Below are 10,000 nucleotides of genomic sequence, written 5' to 3'. Positions count from 1 at the left end.
CTACCCCCCCCTCTCTCTACCCCCCCCTCTCTCTCTACCCCCCCTCTCTCTCTACCCCCCCCTCTCTCTCTACCCCCCTCTCTCTCTCTCTACCCCCCCTCTCTCTACCCCGCCCTCTCTCTCTCGCTCTCTACCCCCCTCTTTACCCCCCCTCTCTCTACCCCCCCTCTCTCTCTACCCCCCCCTCTCTCTCTCTCTCTCTCTCTCACTACCCCCCCTCTCTCTCTACCCCCACCTCTCTCTCTCTCTCTCTACCCCCCTCTCTACCCCCCCCCTCTCTCTCTACCCCCCTCTCTCTACCCCCCTCTCTCTCTCTCTCTCTCTCTCTCTACCCCCCCTCTCTACCCCCCCCTCTCTACCCCCCCTCTCTCGCTACCCCCCCCTCTCTCTCTCTACCCCCCTCTCTACCCCCCCTCTCTCTCTAATCCCCCCCTCTCTCTACCCCCCTCTCTACCCCCCCTCTCTACCCCCCCTCTCTCTCTACGCCCCCTCTCTCTACCCCCCCTCTACCCCCCCTCTCTCTTCTCTCTCTCTCTACCCCCCCTCTCTCTACCCCCCCTCTCTACCCCCCCTCTACCCCCCCTCTCTCTACCCCCCTCCCTCTTATCTCTCTCTCTCTCTCTCTCTACCCCCCCTCCCTCTTCTCTCTCTCTCTCTCTCTCTCTACCCCCCCCCCCTCTCTCTCTCTACCCCCCTCTCTCTCTCTCTCTCTCTACTCCCCCCTCTCTCTCTACCCCCCCTCTCAATCTACCCCCCCTCCCTCTTCTCTCTCTCTCTACCCCCCCTCTCGCTACCCCCCCCTCCCTCTTCTCTCTCTCTCTAACCCCCCCTCCCTCTTCTCTCTCTCTACCCCCCCTCTCTCTCTAATCACCCCCTCTCTCTCTACCCCCCCTCTCTCTCTACCCCTCTCTCTCTCTACCCCCCCTCTCTCTCTACCCCCCCTCTCTCTCTAATCCCCCCCTCTCTCTCTAATCCCCCCCTCTCTCTCTACCCCCCCTCTCTCTCTACCCCTCTCTCTCTCTACCCCCCTCTCTCTCTACCCCCCCTCTCTCTCTACCCCCCTCTCTCTCTCTACCCCCCTCTCTCTCTAATCCCCCCTCTCTTTCTAATCCCCCCTCTCTCTCTCTACCCCCCCTCTCTCTCTACCCCCCTCTCTCTCTCTACCCCCCTCTCTCTCTACCCCCTCTCTCTCTACCCCCCTCTCTCTCTACCCCCCCTCTCTCTCTACCCCTCTCTCTCTCTACCCCCCCCTCTCTCTACCCCCCCTCTCTCTCTACCCCCCCCTCTCTCTACCCCCCCCTCTCTCTACCCCCCCTCTCTCTCTACCCCCCTCTCTCTCTCTCTACCCCCCTCTCTCTCTACCTCCCTCTCTCTCTACCCCCCTCTCTCTCTACCCCCCCTCTCTCTCTACCCCCCTCTCTCTCTCTCTACCCCCCTCTCTCTCTACCCCCCTCTCTCTCTACCCCCCTCTCTCTCTACCCCCCTCTCTCTCTACCCCCCTCTCTCTCTACCCCCCCTCTCTCTCTACCCCCCCTCTCTCTCTACCCCCCCCCTCTCTCTCTACCCCCCTCTCTCTCTCTCTACCCCCCCTCTCTCTACCCCGCCCTCTCTCTCTCGCTCTCTACCCCCCTCTTTACCCCCCCTCTCTCTACCCCCCCTCTCTCTCTACCCCCCCCTCTCTCTCTACCATCTCCCCCTCTCTCTCTCTCTCTCTCTCTCACTACCCCCCCTCTCTCTCTACCCCCCCTCTCTCTCTCTCTCTCTCTCTCACTACCCCCCCTCTCTCTCTACCCCCCTCTCTCTCTACCCCCACCTCTCTCTCTCTCTCTCTACCCCCCTCTCTACCCCCCCCCCTCTCTCTCTACCCCCCTCTCTCTACCCCCCTCTCTCTCTCTCTCTCTCTCTCTCTACCCCCCTCTCTACCCCCCCCTCTCTACCCCCCCTCTCTCGCTACCCCCCCCTCTCTCTCTCTACCCCCCTCTCTACCCCCCCTCTCTCTCTAATCCCCCCCTCTCTCTACCCCCCTCTCTACCCCCCCTCTCTACCCCCCCTCTCTCTCTACGCCCCCTCTCTCTACCCCCCCTCTACCCCCCCTCTCTCTTCTCTCTCTCTCTACCCCCCCTCTCTCTACCCCCCCTCTCTACCCCCCCTCTACCCCCCCTCTCTCTACCCCCCTCCCTCTTATCTCTCTCTCTCTCTCTCTACCCCCCCTCCCTCTTCTCTCTCTCTCTCTCTCTCTCTACCCCCCTCCCTCTTCTCTCTCTCTCTACCCCCCTCTCTCTACCCCCCCCCTCTACCCCCCCTCTCTCTCTACCCCCCCCCCCTCTACCCCCCCTCTCTCTACCCCCCCTCCCTCTTCTCTCTCTCTACCCCCCCCTCTCTCTCTACCCCCCCCTCTACCCCCCCTCTCTCTACCCCCCTCCCTCTTCTCTCTCTCTACCCCCCCTCTCTCTACCCCCCTCCCTCTTCTCTCTCTCTACCCCCCCCCCCTCTCTCTACCCCCCCCCTCTCTCTACCCCCCCCCCCTCTCTCTACCCCCCCCCCTCTCTCTACCCCCCCCTCTTCTCTCTCTCTACCCCCCCTCTCTCTCTACCCCCCCCCCCTCTCTCTCTACCCCCCCCCCCCTCTACCCCCCCTCTCTCTACCCCCCTCCCTCTTCTCTCTCTCTACCCCCCCTCTCTCTACCCCCCTCCCTCTTCTCTCTCTCTACCCCCCCCTCTCTCTACCCCCCCCCTCTCTCAACCCCCCCCCCCTCTCTCTACCCCTCCCTCTTCTCTCTCTCTCTCTACCCCCCTCTCTCAACCCCCCCCCCCTCTCTCTACCCCCCCCCCTCTCTCTACCCCCCCCCTCTCTCTACCCCCCCCCTCTCTCTACCCCCCTCTCTCAACCCCCCCCCTCTCTCAACCCCCCCCCCCCTCTCTCTACCCCCCCCCCTCTCTCTACCCCCCCCCCCTCTCTCTACCCCCCCCCTCTCTCTACCCCCCCCTCTACCCCCCCTCTCTCTCTACCCCCCCCTCTCTCTACCCCCCCCCTCTCTCTACCCCCTCTCTCAACCCCCCCCCCCTCTCTCTACCCCCCCCCTCTCTCTACCCCCCCCCTCTCTCTACCCCCCCTCTCTCTACCCCCCCCCTCTCTCTACCCCCCCCCCTCTCTCTACCCCCCCCTCTACCCCCCCCTCTCTCTACCCCCCCCTCTCTCTACCCCCCCCCTCTCTCTACCCCCCCCCCTCTCTACCCCCCCTCTACCCCCCTCTCTCTCTACCCCCCCCTCTCTCTACCCCCCCCCTCTCTCTACCCCCCCTCTACCCCCCCTCTCTCTCTACCCCCCCCCCTCTCTCTACCCCCCCCTCTCTCTACCCCCCCCCTCTCTCTACCCCCCCCTCTCTCTACCCCCCCCTCTCTCTACCCCCCCCTCTCTCTACCCCCCCCCCCTCTCTCTACCCCCCCCTCTCTCTACCCCCCCCTCTCTCTACCCCCCCCCCCTCTCTCTACCCCCCCCCTCTCTCTACCCCCCCTCTCTCTACCCCCCCCCCTCTCTCTACCCCCCCCCCCTCTCTCTACCCCCCCCCCTCTCTCTACCCCCCCCCTCTCTCTACCCCCCCCCTCTCTCTCTACCCCCCCCTCTCTCTACCCCCCCCTCTACCCCCCCCCCTCTCTCTACCCCCCCCCCCCTTTCTCTACCCCCCCCTCTTCTCTCTCTCTCCTGTAGGCTATGTACTCCTGTTTCTCATATTGTTGGCTGTTGTCTGTCTGGTGGTGATTCTCTATATCCTGAAGAAGAAGTCCAGGGTGAGACATCCAGGGCTACTGTTACTGTATTATATAGTCCAGGGTGAGACATCCAGGGCTTTACACCACTATCCTGTTACTGTATTAGTCCAGGGTGAGACATCCAGGGCTTTACACCACTATCCTGTTACTGTATTAGTCCAGGGTGAGACATCCAGGGCTTTACACCACTATCCTGTTACTGTATTAGTCCAGGGTGAGACATCCAGGGCTTTACACCACTATCATGTTACTGTATTAGTCCAGGGTGAGACATCCAGGGCTTTACACCACTATCCTGTTACTGTATTAGTCCAGGGTGAGACATCCAGGGCTTTACACCACTATCCTGTTACTGTATTAGTCCAGGGTGAGACATCCAGGGCTTTACACCACTATCCTGTTACTGTATTAGTCAAGGAAGACTCAGGGCTTTACACCACTATCCTGTTACTGTATTAGTCAAGGAAGAGTCTGGGCTTTACAACACTATCCTGTTACTGTATTATATAGTCAAGGAAGACTCAGGGCTTTAAAACACTATCCTGTTACTGTATTATATAGTCAAGGAAGAGTCAGGGCTTTAAAACACTATCCTGTTACTGTATTATATAGTCAAGGAAGAGTTAGGGCTTTAAAACACTATCCTGTTACTGTATTATATAGTCAAGGAAGACTCAGGGCTTTAAAACACTATCCTGTTACTGTATTATATAGTCAAGGAAGAGTTAGGGCTTTAAAACACTATCCTGTTACTGTATTATATAGTCAAGGAAGACTCAGGGCTTTAAAACACTATCCTGTTACTGTATTAGTCAAGGAAGACTCAGGGCTTTAAAACACTATCCTGTTACTGTATTATATAGTCAAGGAAGAGTCAGGGCTTTAAAACACTATCCTGTTACTGTATTATATAGTCAAGGAAGACTCAGGGCTTTACACCACTATCCTGTTACTGTATTATATAGTCAAGGAAGAGTCAGGGCTTTACACCACTATCCTGTTACTGTATTATATAGTCAAGGAAGACTCAGGGCTTTACACCACTATCCTGTTACTGTATTAGTCAAGGAAGAGTCAGGGCTTTACACCACTATCCTGTTACTGTATTAGTCAAGGAAGACTCAGGGCTTTACACCACTATCCTGTTACTGTATTATATAGTCAATGAAGACTCAGGGCTTTACACCACTATCCTGTTACTGTATTAGTCAAGGAAGACTCAGGGCTTTAAAACACTATCCTGTTACTGTATTATATAGTCAAGGAAGACTCAGGGCTTTACACCACTATCCTGTTACTGTATTAGTCAAGGAAGACTCAGGGCTTTACACCACTATCCTGTTACTGTATTAGTCAAGGAAGACTCAGGGCTTTAAAACACTATCCTGTTACTGTATTATATAGTCAAGGAAGACTCAGGGCTTTACACCACTATCCTGTTACTGTATTAGTCAAGGAAGACTCAGGGCTTTAAAACACTATCCTGTTACTGTATTATATAGTCAAGGAAGACTCAGGGCTTTACACCACTATCCTGTTACTGTATTAGTCAAGGAAGAGTCAGGGCTTTACACCACTATCCTGTTACTGTATTATATAGTCAAGGAAGAGTCAGGGCTTTAAAACACTATCCTGTTACTGTATTATATAGTCAAGGAAGAGTCAGGGCTTTACACCACTATCCTGTTACTGTATTATATAGTCAAGGAAGAGTCAGGGCTTTAAAACACTATCCTGTTACTGTATTATATAGTCAAGGAAGACTCAGGGCTTTAAAACACTATCCTGTTACTGTATTATATAGTCAAGGAAGACTCAGGGCTTTAAAACACTATCCTGTTACTGTATTATATAGTCAAGGAAGACTCAGGGCTTTAAAACACTATCCTGTTACTGTATTAGTCAAGGAAGACTCAGGGCTTTAAAACACTATCCTGTTACTGTATTATATAGTCAAGGAAGAGTCAGGGCTTTAAAACACTATCCTGTTACTGTATTATATAGTCAAGGAAGACTCAGGGCTTTAAAACACTATCCTGTTACTGTATTATATAGTCAAGGAAGACTCAGGGCTTTAAAACACTATCCTGTTACTGTATTATATAGTCAAGGAAGAGTCAGGGCTTTAAAACACTGTCCTATTACTGTATTATATAGTCAAGGAAGAGTTAGGGCTTTAAAACACTATCCTGTTACTGTATTATATAGTCAAGGAAGAGTTAGGGCTTTAAAACACTATCCTGTTACTGTATTATATAGTCAAGGAAGAGTCAGGGCTTTAAAACACTATCCTGTTACTGTATTAGTCAAGGAAGACTCAGGGCTTTAAAACACTATCCTGTTACTGTATTATATAGTCAAGGAAGAGTTAGGGCTTTAAAACACTATCCTGTTACTGTATTATATAGTCAAGGAAGAGTCAGGGCTTTAAAACACTATCCTGTTACTGTATTATATAGTCAAGGAAGACTCAGGGCTTTAAAACACTATCCTGTTACTGTATTAGTCAAGGAAGACTCAGGGCTTTAAAACACTATCCTATTACTGTATTATATAGTCAAGGAAGAGTCAGGGCTTTAAAACACTATCCTGTTACTGTATTATATAGTCAAGGAAGACTCAGGGCTTTAAAACACTATCCTGTTACTGTATTATATAGTCAAGGAAGACTCAGGGCTTTAAAACACTATCCTGTTACTGTATTATATAGTCAAGGAAGACTCAGGGCTTTAAAACACTATCCTGTTACTGTATTATATAGTCAAGGAAGAGTTAGGGCTTTAAAACACTATCCTGTTACTGTATTATATAGTCAAGGAAGAGTTAGGGCTTTAAAACACTATCCTGTTACTGTATTATATAGTCAAGGAAGAGTTAGGGCTTTAAAACACTATCCTGTTACTGTATTAGTCAAGGAAGAGTTAGGGCTTTAAAACACTATCCTGTTACTGTATTAGTCAAGGAAGAGTCAGGGCTTTAAAACACTATCCTGTTACTGTATTATATAGTCAAGGAAGAGTTAGGGCTTTAAAACACTATCCTGTTACTGTATTATATAGTCAAGGAAGAGTTAGGGCTTTAAAACACTATCCTGTTACTGTATTATATAGTCAAGGAAGACTCAGGGCTTTAAAACACTATCCTCTTACTGTATTATATAGTCAAGGAAGAGTTAGGGCTTTAAAACACTATCCTGTTACTGTATTATATAGTCAAGGAAGAGTTAGGGCTTTAAAACACTATCCTGTTACTGTATTATATAGTCAAGGAAGAGTCAGGGCTTTAAAACACTATCCTGTTACTGTATTAGTCAAGGAAGACTCAGGGCTTTAAAACACTATCCTGTTACTGTATTATATAGTCAAGGAAGAGTCAGGGCTTTAAAACACTATCCTGTTACTGTATTATATAGTCAAGGAAGACTCAGGGCTTTAAAACACTATCCTGTTACTGTATTATATAGTCAAGGAAGAGTTAGGGCTTTAAAACACTATCCTGTTACTGTATTATATAGTCAAGGAAGACTCAGGGCTTTAAAACACTATCCTGTTACTGTATTAGTCAAGGAAGACTCAGGGCTTTAAAACACTATCCTGTTACTGTATTATATAGTCAAGGAAGAGTCAGGGCTTTAAAACACTATCCTGTTACTGTATTATATAGTCAAGGAAGACTCAGGGCTTTACACCACTATCCTGTTACTGTATTATATAGTCAAGGAAGAGTCAGGGCTTTACACCACTATCCTGTTACTGTATTATATAGTCAAGGAAGACTCAGGGCTTTACACCACTATCCTGTTACTGTATTAGTCAAGGAAGAGTCAGGGCTTTACACCACTATCCTGTTACTGTATTAGTCAAGGAAGACTCAGGGCTTTACACCACTATCCTGTTACTGTATTATATAGTCAATGAAGACTCAGGGCTTTACACCACTATCCTGTTACTGTATTAGTCAAGGAAGACTCAGGGCTTTAAAACACTATCCTGTTACTGTATTATATAGTCAAGGAAGACTCAGGGCTTTACACCACTATCCTGTTACTGTATTAGTCAAGGAAGACTCAGGGCTTTACACCACTATCCTGTTACTGTATTAGTCAAGGAAGACTCAGGGCTTTAAAACACTATCCTGTTACTGTATTATATAGTCAAGGAAGACTCAGGGCTTTACACCACTATCCTGTTACTGTATTAGTCAAGGAAGACTCAGGGCTTTAAAACACTATCCTGTTACTGTATTATATAGTCAAGGAAGACTCAGGGCTTTACACCACTATCCTGTTACTGTATTAGTCAAGGAAGAGTCAGGGCTTTACACCACTATCCTGTTACTGTATTATATAGTCAAGGAAGAGTCAGGGCTTTAAAACACTATCCTGTTACTGTATTATATAGTCAAGGAAGAGTCAGGGCTTTACACCACTATCCTGTTACTGTATTATATAGTCAAGGAAGAGTCAGGGCTTTAAAACACTATCCTGTTACTGTATTATATAGTCAAGGAAGACTCAGGGCTTTAAAACACTATCCTGTTACTGTATTATATAGTCAAGGAAGACTCAGGGCTTTAAAACACTATCCTGTTACTGTATTATATAGTCAAGGAAGACTCAGGGCTTTAAAACACTATCCTGTTACTGTATTAGTCAAGGAAGACTCAGGGCTTTAAAACACTATCCTGTTACTGTATTATATAGTCAAGGAAGAGTCAGGGCTTTAAAACACTATCCTGTTACTGTATTATATAGTCAAGGAAGACTCAGGGCTTTAAAACACTATCCTGTTACTGTATTATATAGTCAAGGAAGACTCAGGGCTTTAAAACACTATCCTGTTACTGTATTATATAGTCAAGGAAGAGTCAGGGCTTTAAAACACTGTCCTATTACTGTATTATATAGTCAAGGAAGAGTTAGGGCTTTAAAACACTATCCTGTTACTGTATTATATAGTCAAGGAAGAGTTAGGGCTTTAAAACACTATCCTGTTACTGTATTATATAGTCAAGGAAGAGTCAGGGCTTTAAAACACTATCCTGTTACTGTATTAGTCAAGGAAGACTCAGGGCTTTAAAACACTATCCTGTTACTGTATTATATAGTCAAGGAAGAGTTAGGGCTTTAAAACACTATCCTGTTACTGTATTATATAGTCAAGGAAGAGTCAGGGCTTTAAAACACTATCCTGTTACTGTATTATATAGTCAAGGAAGACTCAGGGCTTTAAAACACTATCCTGTTACTGTATTAGTCAAGGAAGACTCAGGGCTTTAAAACACTATCCTATTACTGTATTATATAGTCAAGGAAGAGTCAGGGCTTTAAAACACTATCCTGTTACTGTATTATATAGTCAAGGAAGACTCAGGGCTTTAAAACACTATCCTGTTACTGTATTATATAGTCAAGGAAGACTCAGGGCTTTAAAACACTATCCTGTTACTGTATTATATAGTCAAGGAAGACTCAGGGCTTTAAAACACTATCCTGTTACTGTATTATATAGTCAAGGAAGAGTTAGGGCTTTAAAACACTATCCTGTTACTGTATTATATAGTCAAGGAAGAGTTAGGGCTTTAAAACACTATCCTGTTACTGTATTATATAGTCAAGGAAGAGTTAGGGCTTTAAAACACTATCCTGTTACTGTATTAGTCAAGGAAGAGTTAGGGCTTTAAAACACTATCCTGTTACTGTATTAGTCAAGGAAGAGTCAGGGCTTTAAAACACTATCCTGTTACTGTATTATATAGTCAAGGAAGAGTTAGGGCTTTAAAACACTATCCTGTTACTGTATTATATAGTCAAGGAAGAGTTAGGGCTTTAAAACACTATCCTGTTACTGTATTATATAGTCAAGGAAGACTCAGGGCTTTAAAACACTATCCTCTTACTGTATTATATAGTCAAGGAAGAGTTAGGGCTTTAAAACACTATCCTGTTACTGTATTATATAGTCAAGGAAGAGTTAGGGCTTTAAAACACTATCCTGTTACTGTATTATATAGTCAAGGAAGAGTCAGGGCTTTAAAACACTATCCTGTTACTGTATTAGTCAAGGAAGACTCAGGGCTTTAAAACACTATCCTGTTACTGTATTATATAGTCAAGGAAGAGTCAGGGCTTTAAAACACTATCCTGTTACTGTATTATATAGTCAAGGAAGAGTTAGGGCTTTAAAACACTATCCTGTTACTGTATTATATAGTCAAGGAAGAGTCAGGGC

The 10,000-nt window shown here is 47.5% G+C and overlaps 1 protein-coding gene across 2 annotated transcripts in view; it reads left to right on the top strand.

The window, feature by feature from the left end:
- Nucleotides 1–10,000, top strand: part of LOC129835561 (uncharacterized) — a 34,508-nt gene that overhangs the window by 13,489 nt on the left and 11,019 nt on the right. For both annotated transcript variants that reach the window (XM_055901247.1, XM_055901246.1), the window contains exon 4: nucleotides 3,709–3,788. In XM_055901247.1, the coding sequence (XP_055757222.1) occupies nucleotides 3,709–3,788 (80 nt within the window). The remainder of the gene's footprint in view (nucleotides 1–3,708; nucleotides 3,789–10,000) is intronic.

The sequence above is a fragment of the Salvelinus fontinalis genome, chromosome 36, assembly GCF_029448725.1.
Source record: "Salvelinus fontinalis isolate EN_2023a chromosome 36, ASM2944872v1, whole genome shotgun sequence".
NCBI classification, from domain to species: Eukaryota; Metazoa; Chordata; class Actinopteri; order Salmoniformes; family Salmonidae; genus Salvelinus; species Salvelinus fontinalis.
This window is presented reverse-complemented; position numbering and strand designations above follow the sequence as displayed.